Source organism: Chlorocebus sabaeus, chromosome 29, assembly GCF_047675955.1.
Source record: "Chlorocebus sabaeus isolate Y175 chromosome 29, mChlSab1.0.hap1, whole genome shotgun sequence".
NCBI classification, from domain to species: domain Eukaryota; kingdom Metazoa; phylum Chordata; class Mammalia; order Primates; family Cercopithecidae; genus Chlorocebus; species Chlorocebus sabaeus.
In genome coordinates, this window is record NC_132932.1 from 1,148,511 (window position 1) to 1,173,835 (window position 25,325).

General features: G+C 45.0%; 1 protein-coding gene across 2 annotated transcripts in view; it reads left to right on the top strand.

Annotated features, from left to right (window-relative positions):
* The first annotated feature begins 1,428 nt into the window (after positions 1–1,428).
* SLC7A8 (solute carrier family 7 member 8) overlaps positions 1,429–25,325 on the top strand; it is a 60,737-nt gene continuing 36,840 nt past the window's right edge. Inside the window, exons 1-3 of one of the 2 annotated variants that reach the window (XM_007990835.3) lie at positions 1,429–2,341; positions 20,333–20,537; positions 21,435–21,586. In XM_007990835.3, the coding sequence (XP_007989026.1) occupies positions 2,191–2,341; positions 20,333–20,537; positions 21,435–21,586 (508 nt within the window). In that variant the 5' untranslated portion in view covers positions 1,429–2,190. The remainder of the gene's footprint in view (positions 2,342–20,332; positions 20,538–21,434; positions 21,587–25,325) is intronic. The other variant, XM_007990836.3, reaches the window with a different exon arrangement.

Below are 25,325 nucleotides of genomic sequence, written 5' to 3' on the forward strand. Positions count from 1 at the left end.
TTTTGCTACGATAGCTCAACCAACCTCATTTTAAGGAATTAAGTATTTATTTTCCTTAAAACCCAAAATCTTTTGGAACATTTTCCAGAAAGTGAGACCAAATTTCTGTAGTTAGAGGTCAGTTTGGGGGAACTTTATTTTTTAGGCCCACTTTAAAATTAAATAATTTTGCATAATATATTTAATAAGGCTAAAATTAACTTTATTTTAGACTTATAGTGTTGTCCACTATATTGCTTTATACTGTTTTTTTAAAATACTTTACAATTATGAATAGACATTGTTGCTCTCACCTTAAGGCAGCAGTTTCTGAGTGAAATTCTTCAGGGAAGTAGAGACATAATTTCAATATGGTAATAAGATAGTTATTCTAACATGAATAAGTCTGTTTCATGATCAGCGATGTACTCATAATTCCCCATGTGTCCTTTTCAAATAGTTTATAGCGCAAAAATATTAGAAGTTGCAGAACCGCAGTTTGAGTCATTTTTTTTTAATGTTTCAGCTAGCCCTAAATAAGAGCTGTGAACAAGGCTACCTGGTGATTTTGTTTTTTATCTTTTTGTATGTGCATGTGGTTTTTCTGGCTTTTTGTTTTGTTTTGTTTTTGAGACAGAGTCTTGCTCTACCTCCCAGGCTGGAGTGCAGTGGCGTCATCGCAGCTCACTGCAGCCTTGACCTCCTGAGCTCAAGCAATCCTCCAGCCTCAGCCTCCTGAGTAGCTAAGACTACAAGGCCTGCACCACTGCACCCGGCTAATTTTAAAATTTTTAGTAGATGGGGTATCGCTCTGTTGCACAGGGTCTCAAACTCCTGGGCTCACGTGATCGTTCCCCCCCTCAGCCTCCCAAAGCGCTGGGATTACAGGCCTGAGCCACCGCTCCTGGCGATTTTGTTTATTCTGCACTCTTAGTAGCTAACAATTACACTAAAAGAACCTTTTTCCCATTGTTAATTCCTTCCATTTCCCTCCCCCACCCGTCGATTCCCCCTGTTTTTAGGAAACTCGAAGATGTCTCTTCAACGTTCTCTCTTGTATTCTCAAATGATCTAGTCCTAAATATTTTAATACATTTGGCTAGTTTATTTCTGATGGCATTAAAAGTATCTGCACAACTGTTCCCTTATTTATAAAGCTCACAGATGCTGTATGACCTGTAACATTATACTAGCTAATGAGCTCTCCCGGAACAGTTGACGTGGAAGGAGTTTACTTCCACTTGGTTGCAAGGAGAAAGATGGAGAAAGCGAGAGGCGATTGCAAAAGGACATAACTCAGTCCATTTTCTCAGTGCTGTTTGGGGGCTCTGTGCTAATACTTCAATTGCAGAGGAGGGAGGAGACGGGACTGAGGATGGAGGGGAGCAGAGGAGGTAGGGGCGGAGCCTCGGCGTGCGAATAAAACCCCTCGCTAAAGAGAAGCACGTTAGTGTGTGGAGAAGCCACTCTCCCGAAACCCAGAGGGATGGGGCCGGCTGTGCAGTAGAACGGGGATCGAAAAGAGGAAAACAAGCGCACGAAGAACAGCGAGAAAGAAGAGGACATCTGGGAAAGGCGGAAGCAGAAGACGGGGAAGGGAAAAGAAATCCATAGCAGGTGGAAACCAGATCTAGAGCAACACGGTCAGGTTCACAGTGTGTTTTTCTGGAAGAGAAGAAAGTACCTGAGGATTGCCCTTTTTTCCTACCGTTAAAGAAAACTACTTTTGTCTTTATCATAAAAGGAAAAACTAAGGGGAGGTAAAGGCAATCTCCTGTTTTATTAGGGGGAGAGGTGAAGGGAAATCCAGGCTCTCTTTCTGAAGCTCTGGAAGAAACCACTGCCTGGTGCACACAGCAGTTTGAACCATCCTGGTTTCTGAAGACACAACCCTTTCAGCAGAATTCCAGCCGGAGTCGCTGGCACAGCTCTATTTTTACATTTAAATGTATGTCTCCCCTGGCCTTTTTTTTTTTTTTTTTTTTAAAGCAACACTTTCCTTGTTTGTAAACACGAGTGACCAGAAAGTGTGAATACGGAGGAGGAATATTTTTCGTTTTCTCTTTTATCTGCTTGCCTTTTTTAGAGGGTAGGAGTGGTTCCTATTTCGGAAAAGGACGTTCTAATTCAAAGCCCTCTCCCAATATATTTACACGAATACGCATTTCGAAAGGGAGGCAGCTTCTGAAGGTTGCAATCCTGCTGAGAAGGATGGAAGAAGGAGCCAGGCACCGAAACAACACCGAAAAGAAACACCCAGGTGGGGGCGAGTCGGACGCCAGCTCCGAGGCTGGTTCCGGAGGGGGCGGAGTCGCCCTGAAGAAAGAGATCGGATTGGTCAGTGCCTGTGGCATCATCGTAGGTGAGTCCATCCTTCCCGCCGACCCCTCCTCTGCCCTCTGGTGGTCCTCCTGGGAGATCTGAACCCTTCGAGAGCATTATTGTTCCTCCTACTCCTTACAAAGGTTGTCAGTCACCTGAGCTGTAACCCATCTCCCTTGGTGGAGTTTGAGAGGCATAGGAAATACATCATACATCTCTTCCTCCAGACCGGGCGAAGATTCTGCCCCGTGTTCATGGAAGGGAGCAAATCGTGGTCAGAAACGCGGCTGATGATCAGCATTGCCTGGGAACTCCTTAAAAATACAGCTCCTGGTCCCTACACTTGGAGGTTCTGGTTCAATAGGTTTAAGGTGGGACTGAGGAATCGGAACAAATTTTTATGCAGCTATTCTCCCCAGGCTGAGGATGGGCTCTTAAGGCATATTTTGCAGTTTCATGGTAAATGACACTATGGGATAGGTACTAAAAATAGCAACATTAATGCCCTGCCTTTTTATTTTAGCGTTTTCCGCCTTATGCAGCACTTCTACTGTGTGAAGTAGCTGTGACAGGGCTGTTATTCCCATTTCACAGATGGGGAAGTTATGGAAGAAAAGGGGACAGATTGTGCCTCTCGGTTAAATGGAGAGTTTGCCGTTTCTCTAGTTGCCTGGTGGAGTCCACCTGTCTCTTAACAGCCACGGAGGACCTGGTGAGGCTCTTAGAGGGCATCAGGAGTAACTAGAATGTGTAGAATGTGGAGTTGAGGAGGAACTGATGGGTAAAATATGTGTCCTAGCTGGGAGGTGCTGAAGGTAGGGAACCTGGGTGGCCCCAACAGGGCCCGTGCAGGCCACTCAGACCCCCTGGCTGTACTTTGCAGGGCAAGGGTCCCAAATACAGCTTCGTCTCTAGACAGCACATCTTCTTTCCAGAGAAGCCTTGGAGATGGATGGCAGGCAATAAGCTCACTATTCCTGCCCTCACTTCAGAGTGAGAGATCGTTCTGCTATCTTTGGTAGAGGGCTTCACTTTCTTCCCGGAAAAAGGAGTGCAGGACAGTCAGGCATAGATATGCTTCTTTGTCATCTCTCCAGAGTTCCTTTATGAAAGCTCACTGTGTCCGGGTGCCCCTGAACCAGTTTCTCTGGCTGACGCCATGTTCTATGCAATAGCTCAGAGATATTTTGGCATCTGAGCAATAGTGACACTGGAGAACACTCTTGAAGTCAAATAAAATCAGTACAGTATTCAGATAATCCTCTTCACCTCTACACCCGGAACTTCAGTGACCAAGCTCTCTTCAGTCTCTTTCTAAAATGAAATCCCATCCCCCCACCTCCTCCCACCCTCTGGAATCCTACTTTATGTGATTCTCTGATTCTGGGAAGTTTTCCAGGCCGTCTACAGTTATAAGAAAGATAATGTTATAAGAAAAATTATAGTCATGATCTGAATCTCTCTTTACTTTTTCTCATAACCTTTTTTTTTTTTTTTGCCTCTCCTTCACTTTATCTCAAAAAAAAAAAAAAAAAAAGAGAACAGCCAAGTATTCAGTATGTATAGCACATGCCAGTTCAAGGTCTATAAATAGCCCAGAGCCTGATACCTCTTTCACCAATTTGACTGACAGAATTAAGCATTTTCCTCCCTCTATGAAGGTTCTGACTTATACACAGATGTGCACGCCCACAGGCATACAAGCACAATTAAACATCCTTCCTCCTGCCTCAGCTTGGCTCACCCTTCCCAACATAGGTTCAGGTATTCAAGGGTAGAAGGTATTTTCCTCTATACTGATGTTTTTGTCTCTTCCTTTAACATCTTTTTCAAGACTATGAAGAAATGGGAGTGTTCAGATAAAATAAGTACAATTTCTATGGGTATATGTTACTACTGATTTGTCCACAACCTTATGGATGGTACTTCAATGGAAGAATAATCTCAAAGCTCCCCATGGTGACATTGCAGTAACAAGAATGGCAACTCTGGTGTTCTGTGATGAAAAGAGATTCCAAATATGTGATTTTACAGAAATCAGGATATTTTTGCAAAGCATGAGAATCCTTGTAGAGTTAATAGGCACTATTCTACCCCAACTCAAGCTAGACACAAATTTCCCCTTTAAGATGACACAGGGAAAAAATTCATTCTGCTTCCCCTCCTGCATGGCTGTTGAGTCGCAGATGTGCTGAGGAACTGCCCTTTCCTCTTCTGGAGAAGTTTCTCAGTGGATGATCGTGATTCAAGTGTTTTCAAGACCAAATGCAAAAATAGAAACGGCATTTTCTGTGTAGATTTCAGGGATCTGGTGTTCAATGTCAACACTGCAGGAAAAAAGAGAACTAAAAGGTAAAAAGAGGGCCGGGCATTGTGGCTCATGCCTGCAATCCCAGCACTTTGGAAGGCCGAGGCAGGCAGATCACGAGGTCAGGAGATCGAGACCTTCCTGGCTAACACGTTGAAACCCCGTCTCTACTAAAAATACAAAAAATTAGTTGGGCATCGTGGCGCATGCCTATAGTCCCAGCTACTCAGGAGGCTGAGGCAGGAGAATCGCTTGAACCCAGGAGGCAGAGGTTGCAGTGAGCCAAGGTTGCACCACTGCACTCCAGCCTGGCCGACAGAGCGTGACTCCATCTCAAAAAAAAAAAAAAAGGTCGAAAAGTGAAAGGAAATTTTCTAAGTGAATCAGGTGATGTGGTATGGAAAAGTAGCATTTGTCCCAAATCTTTCTTTCTTTTTTTGAGACAGGGTCTCGCTGTGTTGCCTAGGCTGGAGTGCTGTGGTGGGCTGACTGCATTGCTGCAGCCCCAAACTCCTGGGGTTAATCGATCCTTCCACCTCAGCTTTCTCAGTAGCTGTGACCACAGGCATGCATCACCACACCTAGCTAATTTTAAATTTTTTCTTGTAGAAACAGGGTCTCACTATATTGCCCAGGCTGCTCTCTGACTCCTGCCCTCAAGAAATCCTCCCACCTCAGCCTATCAGTGCTGGGATTACAGGCATGAGCCACCACGCTCGACCCCCAAATCTTTTTTATTTTTATTTTTTTCAGGGACTGTGTCAAAGGTACATTTGCCCTAAATCTCTCTCTCTCATACCTAACTGACTTAGAGGGATAATTTAAACTACCTTTTTTTTTTTTTTTTTTTTTCTGAGACAGAGTCTCACTCTGTTGCCCAGGCGGAGTGCGGTGGTGCAACCTCAGCTCGCTGCAACCTCCCAGGCTTGGAGTGCAGTGGCGTGATTTCAGCTCACTGCAACTTCCGCCTCCCAGGTTCAAGCGATTCTCCTGCCTGAGTTTCCCAAGTAGCTGGGACTACAGGCGCGCACCACCACGCCCAGCTAGTTTTTTTTCATTTTTAGTAGAGATGGGTTTCACCGTGTTGGCCGGGCTGGTCTTGAACTCATGACCTCAGGTGATCCACCCGCCTCAGCCTCCCAAAGTGCTGGGGTTACAGGAGTGAACCACCACGCCCGGCCTAAAGTACATGTTTTGTAAAATTTCATTCACAATCATCATGGATGATTGAAAGCAGGGATAACAGAATGGTAGGTGTTATGGAAATATACTATGAATTAATAGAAGACTCATGCCAGAGAGTTCCTTATAACCTGATTGGGAAGATGAGATGCATATGTACTAAACAGAGAACACTGAAAATTAATGACATGGTTTAGTTGTGTAAGAGCTGAAGGAGGGCAAAGTTAGGTGAATGGTGGGAAGCAAGGAGATAGAGGTTCTTACTAAGAACTAGATCAAGAAGCATCTTGAAGGATTTGAGGAGAAGATGAAGTAGGGGATTCTGGGAGTTTTCGTAGGTAAAAGCACAATGACTAAACTATTATTTCCTAGATCAAAGATTGTGTCCTTAAAAAAAAATTGAACTATGAGAAAAATTGAGCCAGATGTAGTGGTGGATACCTGTAGTCCCATCTACTTGATCATTTTAGCCCTGGAGTTTCAGGCCAGCCTGGGCAACAGAGCAAGACCTCATTTCCCTTTTTTTTTTGGAGACAAGATCTTACTCTGTTAACCAGGCTGGAGTACAGTGGTGCAATCATAGCTCACTGCAGTCTTGAAAGCAATTCTCCCACGTCAGCCTCCGAAGTAGTTTAATAATTTTTAAAATTATTTTTAATTTTTTTTTGAGACAGGGTCTCCCTATGTTGCCCAGGCTATCTCAAACTCCTGGGCTCAAGTAATCCTCCTGCCTTGGCTTCCCAAAGTGTTGGGGTTATAGGTGTGAGCCACCGTGCCCAACAAAAGCTTGCCTCTTAAAAAAAAAAAAACTAGTGTCTTATATATTTCTGAATCTTTAGTGTTTAACAGAGTGCCTGCTAAGGAATACTTACTCAAAGGATTGTTGAATTTAACGGACTCTAGGACAAAAATATGAACAGGAAACATTTACCTGCAGGGCTGCTGGGAACCTGGCTTGAAAATCTTTAAGCTAGGAGTAGTTTGATCAACCTGGACAATTAGGTTGGCCCATTTTAATCTTTTTTTTGAGACGGAGTCTCTGTCACCCAGGCTGGAGTACGGTAGCTTCAACCTCCACCTCCCGGGTTCAAGCGATTTCCTGCCTCAGCCTCCCGAGTAGCTGGGACTACAGGCATGCACCACCATGCCCGGCTAATTTTTTTTTTTTTTTAAGTAGAGACGGGGTTTTGGGGTTTCACTGTGTTAGCCAGGATGATCTCGATCTCCTAACCTCTTGATCCGCCCACCTCAGCCTCCCAAGGTGCTGGGATTACAGGCGTGAGCCACCGCGCCCAGCCTGTTTTAATCTTTTAACATCACCCTTGCCCTAACCTAACCAGGCTTTTGCTCTCCATGTGCTTGGCTAAGGAAACCTGTTGGCAGCATATTAATTTAGATTTCACCATGCATGTGGAGTTCCCCGCAAAGCCGAAAGAGGGTGTGGAAGACAGCAAAGTTCATTTATTAATGATACCAAAGGTACTGTTAATGCTGTGTTTATTAAACACTTGGTATATGCCAGGTACTCATCCAATTATCTAACATACCTGAACTTATTTGTCATTCACAATAACTCATTTGGTAGACACTTTATTATCTCTTCCTCCAGATAGGAAATAGAGACTCAAAGGGGTAAGCAACTTTGCTGAAGATCACACAACTAAAAAATATTAGAGCTAGGATTCAAACCCAGAGCTTGTCTGAATTCTGAATCAAGCTCGTAAGCATTATTCTTCATTATTTCTCTTTTTATCTCCTAAAGGAGCATTTTCTTTTAGAATCCGGACAGAGATCCTTGTTCATTTTTATAAATGAATGTTCATTGTATAGCAATTAATTTTGTGTTCCCAGTGAGGAAGGTTCCCATTATATGGGGGAGCTGGGTGTGGAAGAAAGTAATATTCCCGGTGCAATTGCAGGAAGATTTGGGTGAGCCTGAGGGGCATCTGGCCAGCACAGACCATGCTTACATTCATTCCTGCACGTGCACAACTTTCCTTTATGGACCAGTGTTCTTCCCAGCCATGTTAGAGGTGCCCGAAGAGTTCTCGGCCGTTTAGGTACCTTATACCAGTCACATATCTAGGTATGTAACCAGCATCTATGTCTTGAAGGCATTAAAAGGAAAACCTTAAACAAATTAAATTTAATAGTGTTTAATTGAGCAAAGAACAATTTATGAATCAGGCAGCCTCTTGAACTAGAACTGGTTCAGAGTTTCTGGGGCAGCCTCATGGTCGAAGATTTATGGGCAGAAAAAGGCAAGTGACATACAGGAAATGGAAGTAAGGTACAGAAACAGCTGGATTGGTTACAGCTCTACGTTTGCCTTATTTGAACATAGGTTGGACAGTTGGCTGCCTTTGACTTGCTGAAACTCAGTTAATGGTACAAAAGTAGGTTACAGTCTATTTACACATCCAGTTAGGTTATGTTTCACTACCTATGGAGAAAACTTTAAGTGGAATTTAAAATATGTATGGAGGCAGCTTTAAGCTAAACTTAAAGGTGAAAAAGCTGGTTGGAGAGCTGTAATAATAAATTTAAAAAGTATATAATATCAGACCATTTTGTTTTCAGCACAATTTATGTTTATAGGGGATCTTGGTATATTTGCTACGGAACAATACTGGATGCAGATCTAGCTACTAGACCACTATCTCCCAACTAACATGACTTTTAAAATAGTATTTATTGAGCTCTTACTAAATGCCAATTCTTTTTTTTTTTTTTTTTTTTTTGAAACAGAGTCTCGCTCTGTCACCCAGGCCGGAGTGCAGTGGTGCAATCTCAGCTCACTGTAACCTCCTGCTCCCAGGTTCAAGTGATTCTTCTGCCTTAGCCTCCCAAGTAGCTGGGATTACAGGCATGAGCTACCATGCTCAGCTAATTTTTGTATTTTTAGTGAAGACAGGATTTCACCATGTTAGCCAGGCTAGTCTCAAACTCCTGACCTCAAGTGATCCGCCCGCCTTGGTCTCCCAAAGTGCTGGGATTATGGGGGTGAGCCACCGCTCCCTGCCTAAATGCCAATTTCTGAGTTATAAGTTCTTTACATATATTATTTTATTCAATCTTCACAACAATCCTAAGAAAGTACTTATTATAATTACCTGTATGTTAAAAATGGGGAAATTGAGTCACAGAGCTAGTAGTTAATTTTCCTAGGGTCACACCACTGATAACTGCGATGACTCCATAGCCAAAACACTTAACCATTTCCCATTTCTAATTGATAACCAAGACAGGAGGAGGCTGATGTGTATTGCATGGTGGGGCAGTTGGCCATGGAGGAAGACAACCCTGAGATTGGAGTCCAGAAAGACCATGGATGTCTGATACTGAAAAAATTGGGGCAAAAAAACTTTAAGGGTTTCTGTCAACAGAGAAATGTGGCTATGGGTATAACCTGTACTGAAATGGCTCTGGGCTGACTTGGAAAAATTTCAAGTATGAAAGATCTCACACCCATGTGGTCTATACCATTTTAGAAGATTTTGCATTTTAGTCTCGAATATGATGTATGAGCTTCTAATCCCAAAAATGTCTACTGGATGTTGACCAGAGGGAGGGAGTGTGAAAACTGCTTCTTGAGTTTGTATTTCAACAACAAAAAAAAAGAAAAACAAATATACACACACAAAACATGGAGGGATTAGGATTTGGTTCATTCAGGATGAAAATGTGATTAAAACTCTCATTGTTCTCAAATAAAATTCTGGGACAGAAGCCACTAGGTGGTATTTCAAAACAAACACATCTTGGTGAGTAGGGAAAGGTATACACCCAGCAATGTAATAATAATTAAGTAGCTACCATTCACTGAGCACTTACTATGCACCAGATTTATAGTGCCCGATTAGTACTTTATAAGTGTTCTCATCTAATCCCACACAATAACTACTGTTATAGAAGTGAAAGGTTCAAATAGGTAAGTAACTGGGTGATGGTAGAACCTAGATTCCCACCCAGGTCACTAAACTCTGAAGCACCTGGGCTTAACTAAAATGCTCCTCAGTCTGGAGTGCAAGGTGTCTGAGACCAGGGATCCTGTTGGATGCTTCCTGCCTCCAGGAACCAGAGAGCTCAAGGACTAATTTGATTGAATCTGCTGTTGTCAGGGCGATAATACATTCCCTCAAAGAGCAGAGTTACACAGAATGACTTACTAGCAGGAGATGCTTAGAGTCAGGGAAAGAAAGTAGGAATCTGGCAGGTAAAAAACTATGTCCAAGAGACACACCAGACAGCCATTTTAAACAACCACAGTTAAAAACACCCCGTACCTGCCAGGTGCAGTGGCTCATACCTGTAATCCCAGCACTTTGGGAGGCTGAGGTGGGTGGATCACATGAGGTCAGGAGCTCGGGACCAGCCTGGCCAACATGGTGAAACCCCCTCTCTACTAAAAGTACAAAAATTAGCCAAGTGTGGTGGCAAGTGCCTGTAGTCCCAGCTCTTTGGAAGGCTGAGGCACGAGAATCGCTTAAACCAGGAGGTGGAGGTTGCAGTGAGCCAAGTTGCACTACTGCTCACTCCAGGACTCTGTCTCAAAACAACAACAAACGAACAAACAAAAAACACCACTGTACCCAAATCAAATAACCTTCTCAGAGAGGCCAGCACCATATATACACTTTTCTGAGTTAAATCAGCTTATTGAAGTGGGGTAGAGGTGTGGGGTATCTTGGCTGGGGCTTCTCGAGTTGCCAGGCTACCGAGGTTTTCTGTCTTTCTGATGAGTAATCCAGCAGCACAGCTGCCTTCAAAGAAATGCCTCAGGAATTTCTGTTGTCGTTTTGTTGATATTGTAGGAGAGGGAGATGGATCTAGAAAAGCAGGCACATGCAAATGATCCCAGGAGTATATCCCAAACTATAGAAAATGAGAGCCATTCAGGAACCCAGGGGGCTAGAAACTGTTCCTTTCCAATGTTGAACTCCCTGCTGAGCACACAGAGCATGGAGGACCATGCCTTCTTTCCCCTCCCAAAACATGTCTACAGAGCAGGCCCCCAGATCCCTTCTCCCTGGATATCTGAAAATGGCAAACTGCAGGCTACTCTCTGCGGTGGGAGTGGGAGCAACTGGACATAGGATTCAGAATTATTCCATATTTTAACAAACACTCACTGAGCACACTATATTCTAGGCCTTGTCCTGAGCACTGGTGAATTTTATTTCTAGGAGGCAAAATAATCCCTCAAGTCTATTTTAAGCTGTTTTATTTATAGAATGAGTGAAGTTTGAGCTGAAAACCTTTATTGATCACATCTCATCCCTCATCTTTGTCACAGTCACATGTCTTCTCATTGGTTTGCTCCCTGCTTTAAATATCCTCAGCATTAGCAGTGACGTTACTTCTGGGGAGAAGGTTTCACAGTGTCTGAAGATGGACCAGGCAACCTCACACTCAACTGCACATTGCAAAAGCAGATTACTCAGACAGAGTACCACTGCTGCAGAATTATTACTTTTCTCATCTGTCTCTCTGTTTTAAAGGTGCTTGTTTGTACATTTAGGAAATGCACAAATACTTCAGCTGCTTTTTTTTTTTTTTTTTTGAGACGGATTCTCGCTGTATCGCCCAGGCTGGAGTGCAGTGGCCGGATCTCAGCTCACTGCAAGCTCCGCCTCCCGGGTTTTTACGCCATTCTCCTGCCTCAGCCTCCCGAGTAGCCGGGACTACAGGCGCCCGCCACCTCGCCCGGCTAGTTTTTTGTATTTTTTAGTAGAGACGGGGTTTCACCGTGTTAGCCAGGATGGTCTCGAACTCCTGACCTCGTGATCCACCCGTCTCGGCCTCCCAAAGTGCTGGGATTACAGGCTTGAGCCACCGCGCCCGGCTTCAGCTGCTTTTTAAGAGTACAGTTCTGCAGAGAGTGTTTAGTAAGCAGCTGATAAAGACAGGTCAGGTTGACCTAAGGTGATATTTGGACCCTGATACTGAAAGCAGAAAGTTTAATGTGAATTTTTCCATGATTTGCATCAGCATGCCATAGAATGGGAAGAACCACTGATTAGAAAAAGATGGGCTTTAGAGATAGTCTTAAGTTTGCAAACCGCTTCCCTATTTACAATCTTCGTAATCTTGAGCAAGCTAATTATCAGTTTACTTAGCTGTGCAATGGAAATTTGTTGTGGAGTACTTAAACAAAGCTGGCTGAGTGGGGTGGCACATACCTGTAATTCCAGCACTTTGGGAGGCTGAGATGGGAGGATCACTCAGATCCAGGAGTTCAAGACCAGCCTGGGCAACACAGTGGGATCCTGCCTCTAAAAAATATTTTAAAATTAGCCGGGTAGGGTGGCACACGCCTGTGGTCCCAGCACTAAGGAGGCTGAGGTGGGAGGATTGCTTGAGCTCCAGAGGCAGAGGTCGCAGTGAGCTGTGATCATGCCACTGCACTCCAGCCTGGGTGACAGAGTGAGACCTTGTCTCAGAAAAAAAAAAAAAAAAAAAGTAAAAATTTAAAAAATAAAACAAAGCCCTTGCACTCCTTTAACTCAAGGAGAGAAATAAATTAATATTTATTGGAAAATGCCATAGTGCATCAGCATGCTGTACAATGGGGGGAACCATTGATGATTAGTGGTTCCCACCTTCAACTCACACCTTCAATAATTTTGGTTCTGAAATTTGAATTGGACTGATCCAGTGAGAAGACTGACCATTTCAGTCCAAGTCTGATCTGCTTAGCAACCAGCTGGTTGCTTTTCCTTTTCTCTTTGCTGAGCTGAGTCTACTCACTCATCAGCATCAGTCTGACACTTCCCTTTTCCAGGAAGACTTTTCTGAACAGCCCATGCCAGTGATTTTTTTTTTTCCACACATTAAAATCCTGTCATATATTGCAATAGCCCTCACACAGCTTCTGCTCTGCGTGGTGGTATCAGCTCTGTGTCTGTGCACACGTGTCTTCCCTTTCCACACAGTTCCTTGAAACCAGGCACTGTGTCTCACTTTCACATCCTATAACCTAGTACATGGTGCGTATTGAATAATAGCAGTCAGTCAAAAACAAATCATCATTCAAGATTGCCTCACAACAATGTGCAATGAACACTGCTAAACTATAGACTTAAAAATGGTTAAGATGGTAAATTTTGTTATGTGTTTTTACCACAATGAATATTTTGTTCTGTTTAAAAATGAGTTATTCCCATGAATAATACATTTTTGTGCTTAGCTTAAAAAAAAAAAAAATCATCCAGGCTCAAATTTGAAAGGGATTAGAGCTCAACCAAAAGGTAACCGTGCTGAGGTTGAGAAGCCTTGTTCTACCTTCAAACTTCAATGAAGCCCAGATACTTTGTTGTGGGAGGCTGTCCTGTCTATTGTAGGATGTTTAGCAGCATTACCCGCCTCTACACACCAGGTGCTGGTAGCTCTCCCACCCTTATTGTCACAGCCAAAAGTGTCTCCAGATACGGCCAGCTGCCTTCTTGAGGTGGTAGACAAAGTTGTTCCCAGTTGAAAACCACCAAGGAAGACAAAGCCTCTCACTGTAGATGCCTGGCTCCCCAGTTGGGCCGGGAATGCTGGAGGCAAGATGTGGGTCCTTCGTGGGCTTATTTGAGGGCTCAACACTCAGCCCCCTACCACCCCCAGGCTACGATGCCTGTCTTTCAGTAACTGGTAGTTGGCTCCATTCGTTTCATTAGAAGTCCGTGTGTGAACAAGTGCTTCCCCATTACCTTCCAAAACAAGCATGTACAGAGTGGGCGCTCAATAAATACCTTTTGAGATGTGATTACCTGCTGTCCGCCCACCTGCGGCATCTAAAAATTACACCTAGACCAGCAGACAAATGACTCAGAGAATGTTTCACAGTCCTGGCTGTACAGTACTGTTTTGGAGCCAAGCCTCCAAAGCAAGTCCATTGAATTCTTCTAGGACTGGTCTCTGTCCCTACTGCTACAAATCCTAGCCATTCCTTACATTTGTTAGCATTTCACAAATTGTAAAGTGCCTCACATATAGGCTCTCCCTTGATTCCCCACAACAACCCTGTTGAGGTAGGCAGGGCAAGAACAATTACTCCTATTCTGCAGATGAAGAGAGTGATTTTCACAAAAATTCAGGTCACATAGCAAAGCAAGAACATAGTTTCTCCTCCAGCTCTAAGTCTAGTGCCCTTTCCATGTTTTCAATAAGGAATCCAGAACAGCAGAGTTCTGCAGCGCCTTCCACATCTCAGTCTGCAGAAGATGTTGACTCTTCAGGGCATGTTGTCAGAGTCTTGACCTGCTACCACCCCTGAGGAGCTGTTTGTATAGTCCTGATGGGAAAGTGTAAACAGGGTGAGAGGCATGGTGAGCTTCCAGGCCTGGCGTGAAGATCAAAGCCTGGGCCCCACATGCCAGACCTGCTTTCACGCTGTTCCCTTAGTCCTGAAAAGCTCTGAGATCCTCTCAGCCACTTTGTGGAAGAAACACAAAGCAGGATCACCTAGCTTTCTCTGGATATCATGGAAATGGCCAAAACCTCCAAGCCCCGGGAGAAGGCTGTAGCTAGATTTCAAGGCTAGCATGAGTAAGGAAGGGCAAAGCCTTTTGGATCTGAGGGTCTGTGGGGCGTCAGAAGTCTGTAATTCTATGCCTTAGGAAATTCTCTGATGGCTGTAACATTCTAGTGTGGACAAGCCTAGATGTGAGTAATGCTTTAATGGGAGTCACATGGATATTGGTCTACAGATGGGGGAGTTAGTGATTATTCACAGCAAATGTGGGTTTTCTCAATTCCGGCAATTTTTCTAGTGAAGACTTGCCCGTTGAGACAACGTGGCTCCTTTTTAATGAAATGGTTTGCTTGGTTTTTCTTTGACAGAACAAGCCAAACTGGGTTTCATTGTCCAGGCATCCTAGAATTCATTCTTCACTAAAGAAGATCTGTGTGATAAGATGACTGCTTTATTAGTTGGGGGGGATAGAAGCAGGACTAAAACTCTAACCTTGAGTACCTCAGCAATACCGGATAGATGTGCATCTCATTCTAAGTGGCTTTACAGACGAAGAGTCTAAGCTAAAACATTGGAGGAAAAAAACCCACAGTGATCAACTTTCTTCCTGTATCTCATCAAGAAACGTTTGTTGGCTGGGCGGGATGGCTCATGCCTATAATCTCAGCACTTTAGGAAGCCAAGGCAGGAGGATCACTTGAGGCCGGGAGTTCGAGACCAGCCTGGGCAACATAGTGAGACCCCCCCCCCCCCCGCCTAAAAAAAAAAATTAGCTGGGTGTAGTGGCACACACCTATAGTCCTAGCTACTCGGGAGGTTGAAACAGGAGGATCACTTGATCCCAGGGGTTTGAGGCTGCAGTGAGTATGATCACACCACTGCAGTCCAGCTTGGGTGAAAGAGTGGTGAGACCCACGGCCAAGCACGTAATCCCAGCACTTTGGGAGGCCAAGGCAGGCGGATCACCTGAGGTCAGGAGTTTGAGACTAGCCTGTCCAATATGGTGAAACCCCATCTCTACTAATAATACAAAAATTAGCCTGGCATAGTGGCGCACACCTGTAATTCCAGCTACTCAGGAGGCTGAGGCAGGAGAATCACTTGAACCCATGAGGCAGAGGTTGCAGTGAGCTGAGATCGTGCCACTGCACTTCAGCCTGGGTGACAGAGTGAGACTCTGTCTCAAAAAAAAGAATGAAAGAGAGAGAGACAGAGAGAGAAAGAGAAGGAAAGAAGGAAGGAAGGAAGGAAGGAAGGAAGGAAGGAAGGAAGGAAGGAAGGAAGGAAGGAAGGAAGGAAGGAAGGAAGAAAGGAGAAAAAAGGAAAGAAAAGAGAAGGAAAGAAAGGTTCATAGTCAAAGTAGAAAAGCCTTTTCCCAGTTCATCTTTTTCAAAGCCACTCCGGAAAAGTCTCACTTAGACAGTGTCCAAGTTGAAAAGCCCAACTGTTAAAGTGTTTGTTGTTCAGTTTCCAGAGGGTAGGCAACATGGAATCATGGAGGAAAGCCTGGACCACGAGTCCAAGGACTTAGCTTCTCATCCAGGTCTTGCTACTTATACAGTGCATGACTTTGATAAAGTCCCTTCACCTCTCTGAGCCTCAGTTTTTGCGATGGTAAAATAGGAATGATACAACCTGCCCTGTGCACCTAAGCAAGTAATTAGGAGACCAAGTAAGGTAATGGATATCAATGTTTTATAAGTCCCCATTGAAGGTGGTACTGCAATAGAAGGAATGAATCAGATCTGTGTTCCAACTCTTTAATAAGTTGCTCCTGTGAACCATGCCCATTGCCTATAAAGTAGAGCATGGAAGACTGACCCTAGTGTATTAGGAAGATCTTTTATTTTCAGGGAAAAGCTGGAGGCTGTGACAGAAGATTTAGGTTCCAATCCAGCTACAACGAACTTACCCTATGATTTAGGCAAATAACTGCCTTTCTAGGTCTCAGTTTCTTCATCCATAAAATAGGGATAATAATACCGCCCTCATTTTCCCCACTTGAAAAACAGGAATAATAGTTGTCCTACTTTCTTCCCCTATAAATTGGAGATGGTAGGCCAGGCGCAGTGACTCACGCCTGTAATCCCAGCACTTTGGGAAGTCAAGGAGAGTGGATCACTTGAGGTCAGGAGTTCGAGACCAGCCTGGCCAACGTGGTGAAACCCCATCTCTACTAAAAATAAAAAAATTAGTCAGGTGTGGTGGCACACGCCTGTAATCCCAGCTACTCGGGAGGTTGAGGCATGAGAATCACTTGAACCCGGGAGGCAGAGGTTGCAGTGAGCCGAGAAAGTGCCACTGCACTCCAGCCTAGGTGACAGAGCGAGACTCCATCTCAAAGTAAATAAGTAAATAAATAGGAGATGGTAATAATAGTCAGTCTACTTTCCTTAGCAATGAAATAAGTGGGTTGCTTTACTCATTTGCCTGCAGTATATGCTTAATATTCTCACAGGATTTGGATGTTCCAAAGAAATAGGAATACTAAATTGCTCTGTAGAGATGCACAAACGGTGTCAGATATCATTTATTAATTAAACATTATGGAGTGTCTACTAGGGGACACTTCACAGATAAGGGAAAGCAGCATAGTTCTTGCTTTCATGGTGCTTACAGTCTATTGGAGGAGATGAATATCAGATAGATAATCACACTAAAGATTGGATAGAAGTAGTAGACCCTACTGTTGAGTAAATGTAACGTCAATTTTCTTTCCACTCTAGAACATATTTCTGCTGTGAGTGACATTCTTTCCCCTGCGGACGTCCCAGAGGCTGCTAAGGTGAAGGAAGTGTTCTCGACTTCTAGTTTGCTAGGGGGTGATTTCCTAGAATCAGAGACACTCATTTTTTTCCTATTCCCTAGCACTTAATTTACACTAGTGTAGCTCAATATTTTTTAGCTTTTATCTTTGTAATTTTATTTATTTATTTATTTATTTATTTGAGACAGGGTCTTGCTCTGTCACTAGAGTACAGTGGTGTACTCACAGCTCACTGCAGCCTCGCCCTCCCAGGCTCAAGCAGTCCTCCCACCTCAGCCTCCCTAGTAGCTGGGACTATTGGTGCATGCCACCAGTCTGGCTAATTTAAAAAAAAGATTTTTTTTTTTAGAGATAGGATCTCCCTATATCGCCCAGGCTGGTCTCGAACTCCTGGGATCAAGTGATCTTCCCACCTCAGCCTCCCAAAGTGCTGGGATTACAGGCATGAGCCACCAATGCCTGGCCTATCTTTGTAATTTTAATTTGGTCAAAATGAAGGTTTTGGGGAGAGAAACTCAATTTTTTGAAGTGAGGACTCTTATTCCAATGCCAATCTACTGTGACCCTCACAATCACTCTGGCAGCTCTCTGCTAGAGTTCTTAAAGGTTGGGGCCTCCAAGAAGAAGTGAAGGCAAGAAGTGGGCAGTTAGTGTTGCACATCCCACCTTCCAGTGGCTCCTGTGGCCTAGAACAAGGGAAAGAGCACACACACTCGAAATGTCAGAGTGAAAACAGAAGAGAAGCACTTTCTGATCCCTGCTGCAGTGTTTGTTTTCTACAAACCCTTAGTGGAACATTGACCCTCTTCATTCCTGAGAAGATCAGATCTATTAAATAACACCCATCGTCATTTTCCCTCTTGCAACAGCCATTCGTGGCTCTAAGAAGCACCTAGCTATACACTTCTCCCTTTTCAGTACCTTAAAGACCAAAGTCAAACCTTGTTTTTCTGCTGCTATTGGTTGTTTTTTTAACCCCTTGAGCTGGTTTTATAACCCTAGTTCTATTGCTTTCATCTTGGCTGGCTTTGAAATGCCCTATAGATCGCTCTTTTGATAATTTCCTGCTAGGCAAGGAATTTACTATCGTCTTTCAGCACTATTAGCAAACCTGTCTCTAGATCTGTCATTTCCCAGCACTTGATGTCTTTCAGGGAACAGCAGTTTGGCAGGCAAAGAATTATTTGACAGGGGGAACATGTCCTAAATCCTGGAATACTACAAGCAGGTCTTTTAGTCTCTACTAACCCAGTACTTCTGAACAGACCATATGGGGACTGTCTGAGAGAGGAGGCTGAAAGATGTCCTGTTGTCCTATCGTAGAACTTTACATAAACCTACAAGAAGAGGAAAAGTCTGTAAGGATTGGTGGCACTCAGAATCTCCTTTTTCTATCTTCTCTTTGCCTGATAGTTATATCACTAATTTGATGATAAGGAATTATTTTTCTTTTTTTTTTTTTTTTTTTTTTTTTTTTTGAGACAGAGCCTTGCTCTGTCGCCCAGGCTGGAGTGCAGTGGCTGGATCTCAGCTCACTGCAAGCTCCGCCTCCCGGGTTCACGCCATTCTCCTGCCTCAGCCTCCCGAGTAGCTGGGACTACAGGCACCCGCCACCTCGCCCGGCTAATTTTTTGTATTTTTCAGTAGAGACGGGGTTTCACCGTGTTAGCCAGGATGGTCTCGATCTCCTGACCTCGTGATCCGCCCGTCTCGGCCTCCCAAAGTGCTGGGATTACAGGCTTGAGCCACCGCGCCCGGCCAGGAATTATTTTTCTTAGTTTCATTTCTATAAGCAGCCCCTTTCTGTTGCGAAAGACCGTTAGCACCAAAATTAGGAAGACATATTTGAGACAAATATGTGCTTCCTTTTCATCTGTATCTAACTTCAGCCTGTGCCCCCTGATTCTATATTTCAGTCTCAGGGCTAGATTGAGGTTGTGTTATGGTTGAGATCCGAGCGTCAGTTTTTGAAAGCTGAGCATAGGACCTTACAATCTCCATCTCACTGGTTCCAGACCACTACAGAGAGATCGTGGAGGCTTGAGATGTCCTTAGAACACAGTCAAATCCAGCTGACCTCAGGGTACTCTAGCTCTGCCTTTCCACCTGGATCCGTTTGGTCTCTGCTCCTTTCCTCAGGCATTTAGTGGTGCAGCTGGGCAGAGCATGAAGCAGCACTTTCAAAGCACCCACCCAATGGACCTTGATGACCTATTTTATCACAAGAAGTGGACAGGGGAACAGTTGGGAAGAAGCATGTCAGGAACAGCCTCCACACTCCTGTTCCTCCTCTGCGTAACACACACAACCCAGCAGCCAGCCATTCAGTACTGGCTGTGGGCCTCACCTCTCAGGAGAAAGCCAGCCCCTGCACACAAGCAGAAGTGGATTAGTGGAAAGAGCGCTGGATTAAGGATCAGGAGACTGACTTCTAGATCCAATTTTACCCATCAGTAGCTGTGGAATTTGGAGAAAGCCACTTAACCCCTCTATGTCTTAATCTCTTAGTTTGTAAAATAGAGAGGGAAGTACCTGCCTCTCTCCTATCCCTGTATTCCATAAGGTTGTTTTGAGGGTTACATGAAACATCGGTGGGTAACGACTTTTGAAAGAATATAGTACTGAGGCTTTGTACGTATTGCATTCCTACACACCACTTCTAAACTACCAGCACTGTTTTTATAGAGTTATTTTATGTTCTTCACCAAGGGTGGGGCTGTCATGTCTAGGAGCCAGCCTCCAGGAGTGTTTTCCACACTCATAAGTCTTGAAAACCCCCAATCTTGGGGTGTGACCACAATCTGTCCAAAAAAGATTGTCCTTTGGCTCATTTTTGAAGCCTTCCAGTGGGCAGGTGTTCTCTGAGAACAGTCCACTTTTCCAGCCCTGCCATTTTCAGAGTCTTGAGGCCCTTGTCACTTTGGGTGGGCCGCATGTCTCTCAGCTGGAGGGTCCTGAGATTCGATACTTCACCATCACTTACTGCAATGTGGACCTAGGCAACTCACTTGGTATCTCTGAGACTCAGTTTACTCCTCTGTAAAAGATGAGAAATGATATCTGATTCCTGAGGATTAAATGAGATGTGGAAAGTACCTGACCAAGTTCCCAGTCAATATGTGTCAGTTCTCTGCTCCTCTTTACCCTACTTCAGGGAGGAGAATTATTGCTAGACACACCTGCCTGCAGATCATTTACGTATCTCCAAGGCATTTCAGAATCAGGTCAGAGATGAGACCACCCCCCAAATGCCAATCCTGCCAACCATCCTGTCTCTACTGTCTCCCCTTCTTACCCTTGGTGTCCCATGCAGGGAACATCATCGGCTCTGGAATCTTTGTCTCGCCAAAGGGCGTGCTGGAGAATGCCGGTTCTGTGGGCCTTGCGCTCATCGTCTGGATCGTGACAGGCTTCATCACAGTTGTGGGAGCCCTCTGCTATGCTGAACTTGGGGTCACCATCCCCAAATCTGGAGGTGACTACTCCTATGTCAAGGACATCTTCGGAGGACTGGCTGGGTAAGAGGATCTGTGGAGACCCGAATGGTCTAGGGGAAAAGGAGGAAGACATTCAGAAGGTCAGATCGGAAAAAGCCAACGCTAGGAGTTTCCAGTCTCCAGTGTGCCAGGGGGTGCTAGAGAATGGGATGTCTCTTCTGCTTTCCTGCCATGGTTGCTAGTGTAGCCTTGTGTCCCCTCGAGGCTCCTGAGAATGACGGAGGGACCAGTTTTGTGGTTTTGACCTCTATGTTGATCTTAGTGGGAAGGATGCTATCAGTGAGAGCAAACAGAACTGTATAGCAACACTGACCATAGATTCCCAGAGAAAGCACATCACAAAAACAAAGCTCTTCTATCTTGACAAGTGAGAGTGGCCACCTAAGGTAGAGTGTACCCTCTTCTCACACTACCAAGGATAATGGCCTCCCTCTAGAGTTGGGCCCTAATCTTAAATTTCCTCAATTTCTGCACCCCTGCCATTGGTAAACCCTCACCAATGGGCCAAAGGGTGTGGAAGGCGCTTCCCCTGCAAACCTCCACTTGATACCTCTCCTGTTTGTTGCTTCTGTAACCACACACTTAGTATGTCCTGTCTATCAACATTCAGGGGTTGCGAATTTTGTTTTTCCACCATTGGATGCTGGTGGCCACAGTGATGGAGAAGAGATGATGAAAGGAGAGAAGGAAAGAATGCCAAGACTTGTGTTAGTGCTTGTGGAAATTTAGCTCTTCATCATTAAACCATTTTATTGTCATTGCAGAGGGCTGGGTGTCTCATTTGTGGGTGGGGGCAGAGGCTGGGCTCTTCAGCATCCCTGAAAATAGAAAACAGATGCATGACTTGCCCGGGCTCTCCACTGATGGCTCTGCATCCCTGCCATGCCTGTCGGCGGGGATGTCCCATTCCTCCTTCAGGTTCCTGAGGCTGTGGATTGCTGTGCTGGTGATCTACCCCACCAACCAGGCTGTCATTGCCCTCACCTTCTCCAACTACGTGCTGCAGCCGCTCTTCCCCACCTGCTTCCCCCCAGACTCTGGCCTTCGGCTCCTGGCTGCCATCTGCTTATGTAAGTGTCATCTGGGTCTTGGTAGCAAGACAGCCTCTTTTATTATATTTATTATTATTATTTTTAGAACAGAGTCCTCTGTCACTCAGGCTGGAGTGCAGTCACACGATCACAGCTCACTGCAGCCTTGAATTCCTGGGCTCAAGTGATCCTCCTGCCTCGGCCTCCCAAAGTGTTGTGGTTACAGGTGTGAGCCACTGTGCACGGTCTGAGGGACGGCCTCTTTTAGCCTCCCTGGTGGTCTACATGTCTCTGACTCTCTTTCCTTCTCTCCTTTTTTTTTGGAGGCAGGGTCTCACTCTGTCTCCCAGGCTGGAGTGCAGTGGCATGATCTCCATTCACTGCAACCTCCGTCTCCCAGGTTCAAGCAATTCTCCCACCTCAGACTCCCAAGTTGCTGGGATTACAGGTGTGAGCCACCATGCCCGGCTAATTTTTGTATTTTTTGTAGAGATGGGGTTTCACCATGTTGGCCAGGCTGGTTTTGAACTCCTGGCCTCAAGTGATCCGCCCACCTTGGCCTCCCAAAGTGCTGGGATTACAGGCCTGAGCCACCTCACCCTGCCTCCTTTTCTTTTCCCCATTACTTTTCTTTCAGTTTCCTGCAAGTGTGTTTTGTATGAATGGATTCTGCATACAATTGTCTGGTGAAAAAAAAAAAAAAGACAGAGAGAGAGAGAGAGAGAAAAGAAAGAAAGAAAGAAAGAAAGAAAGAAAGAAAGAAAGAAAGAAAGAAAGAAAGAAAGAAAGAAAGAAAGAAAGAAAGAAAGAAAGAGAGAAAGAGAAAGAAAGGAGAGAAAGAAAGAAGGAAAGAAACTTAAGTAGCTCCTTGGAGGCACTGTAATTTTCACTGGCCGGGTCAAAGCACTTTCACCTATATTATCTGATTTGGGCCTAATGACAAGTCCATGAGGTAAGCTGGGCCAGTATTAACATTTTCCCAGAACAGATAAGGAAACAGAGAGCCAGGCAAGTGACTTGCCCAGGGAGGCAGGCCACGTGGAGTGCAAGGGTTCCTGATTTCTTGTCTGTCCAGTGCACTGCACTGTGCTGGCTACTCCCAGCTGCTCCTAGGAAGATTACTCTGGCTTCATGGCAGTAGGTCTACATCTACTTCTACCTCAACTTGTCAAGTCACACTTTTTTAAATCTCTTGGAGAAGAGTTTGTCCATAGTCCCTGCCCTTCATGAGTTTTCTAACTAGGAGAAAAGCCATATAGATGGATACTGTGGTTAGGATTCAATTGCAGTAAAAATTCAGAGAAGGGAGCTAGGCATGGCGGTGCACACCATAGTTCCAGCTACCTGGGAGGCTGAGGTAGGAGGGTTGCTTGACCCTGGGAGTTCTGGGTTATAGTGAGCTTGATCATACCTATGAATAATAGCCACTGCACTCCAGCCTGGGCAACATAGTGAGATTCTGTCTCTAAAAAAAAAAAGAAAGAAAGAAAAGAAAAGAAAAGAAAAAAATAAAAACAACAGTAACAGTAAAATTCAGAGAAGGGGAAAAGATCTCTGTGGGCTGGAATAGGTTAGCGAGGCTTTCTAGAAGTTCTGCAGAGCCGTATTTCTAGGAAGTCTCAAAGCTTTATCTCTGATATTTAGTCATCTCAATGGATTGGCATATCTTACGTCTTTAATCAAAAACTAATTTCTAAAGTAAATACTTAGATATGTTTCAGGGGCTCCACCTCTAGAGTTCACTCGGTCCCTGACTTCCCACACCTTCTAACACACACACACTTAGCTGAGGGTAGTGATTATCCTGGCCATACGCCTTCCCAGGTCCTGACACTTTTCCTTCTGTCCTGCTATGGGATGGGGGAGGAAGAGATCACTCACCTACCTCAATAGCCTCTTACAGGGTGGGCAGCTGGGACCCAAGAGGAGGTCTCCTTGGCAAGTGAGCCCTCTTTGGAAGTGGTGGTCAACCCTGGAACAGACCTCCACCACCCAGGCCATTTGTGATATGGGGCCAAGACATTTTTGGGGGGTGTATTCCTTGTGTTTGGTCGGGCCTGCTCACAGATCTGGAGGCAGAGGAATGCAGGCTCCAAAACCAGGCTGCCTGCACCTGCATCTCCAGTACACCACTTTCTAACTGCGGTGGTGAGTGCTGCGCAGAATCACCCGCCCACCCTACTGTGAGGTGGGGAGTGAATCCTAGCTGCCTCAAGAGGTCGTGGTCACAAGGACTGCAAGAGAGAAGGAAGGGGACACCCTCAGCACAGTGTTAGACACCCAGTACCCCAGTCATCTCAGTCACTGAGGGTGGGCAAGATGCTGGGGCCACTTTATCCTTGCGTCCTAGCTGGATCCAGAGTTGAGAGGGGGAGGGGGAGGAGTGAGGGTGTGGGAATGCAGGAAGAGGGCCGTTTCTGTCATCAGATTGGCTAATGGGAGGGTGGGAAGCAGGGCCACAGAAGTGCTGGCCACTGCTGTTTTGGTGTTTCTTTGCACACAGTTTCCTTTTTTCGCTGACGCTGCTAAAGTGTCTCGGACAAGAGGCCACCCTTACCCTCCTACTAGAAATCAAGAACCCCGAGGCTGTTCAGTTTGTACCCTAGGAGAGGAGCCAGGCCACAGGTTGATGAAGTTTCCGGGCAACCAGACCCCATGGCTTCCTTTGCATTCCCCAAGTCTGCCAAGGGTTTGATCTCTTGCACAAAGACCCTCCAAAGTAGTGTAGCCCTTTGGGCGTCCCCTCAGACCAGAAAGATCCAATCCCTCCTAGGAGATAAGGATGGCACCTGCCTGTAGCCCTGCTCCCGAATGACAGGTTACACAGTCCTCTCCACAGCCTACCCCTCACCTACACTCTGAAAGCACCAAGCCAAGGAGAAATTTAGAAACTGGTTGATGACAAAAATGACAAGATCCCCCTCTTCTATTCCTGTAGTCAAAGATTCAATAAAGCTTATCTAAGTTCGTCCTCTGCCTTCTCAGCAGAACTGCAAGGAAATTATCTCCAACTTAACAGTAGCCAATCTTGTCCTCCAAAGATAGGAATTTTCAGTGTCCTTGAAATACGTGTTCAAATATTTGTCTACCTTCATAAGCAGAAAAATCTTCTTAAATCCTTCTTATTCCCAAGCGTATTCCTCCTTATTTCCTTTAGGGGAAATGGAAACCAGCTCCACACCTGTCCCGCTGCAGCATCCCTTTCCTCCTAGCTGTGAAGGCCTTGTGGAGCCGCCATCCCTCTGCCCAGCAGGGTGCACACGTACATGCGTTAGCTATACACAAACTTCCTTTCTCCCTTTCCTTATGCCTGACACTCCCAATTGCTTTGAGTCTGTGTACAGACGTTCTGTTTTCTGGTTTGTTGAATACTTTTTTAAAAAAATCCACTTCTATAGGACCCTCTAGTCCTTTTTTTTTTTCAATTTTATTTTATGGCGGGCCATACCAGATAAGCATCCAATCCTCTTACAAGGTATTCAATAAAACAAGAACCAAGCTGTCAGGAAGGCTTGGTAGATGTTTTTTGTTTTTTGCTTTTTTTTTGAGACGGAGTCTGTCTCTCACCCAGGCTGGAGTGTAGTGGTGCCATCTTGGCTCACTACAAGCTCTGCCTCCCCTGTTCAAGTGATTCTCCTGCCTCAGCCTCCCAATTAGCTGGGATTACAGGCATGCGCCACCATGCCCAGCTAATTTTGTATTTTTAGTAGAGATGGGGTTTCCCCCAGTTGGTCAGGCTGGTCTCAAACTCCTGACCTCAAGTGATCTACCCACCTCG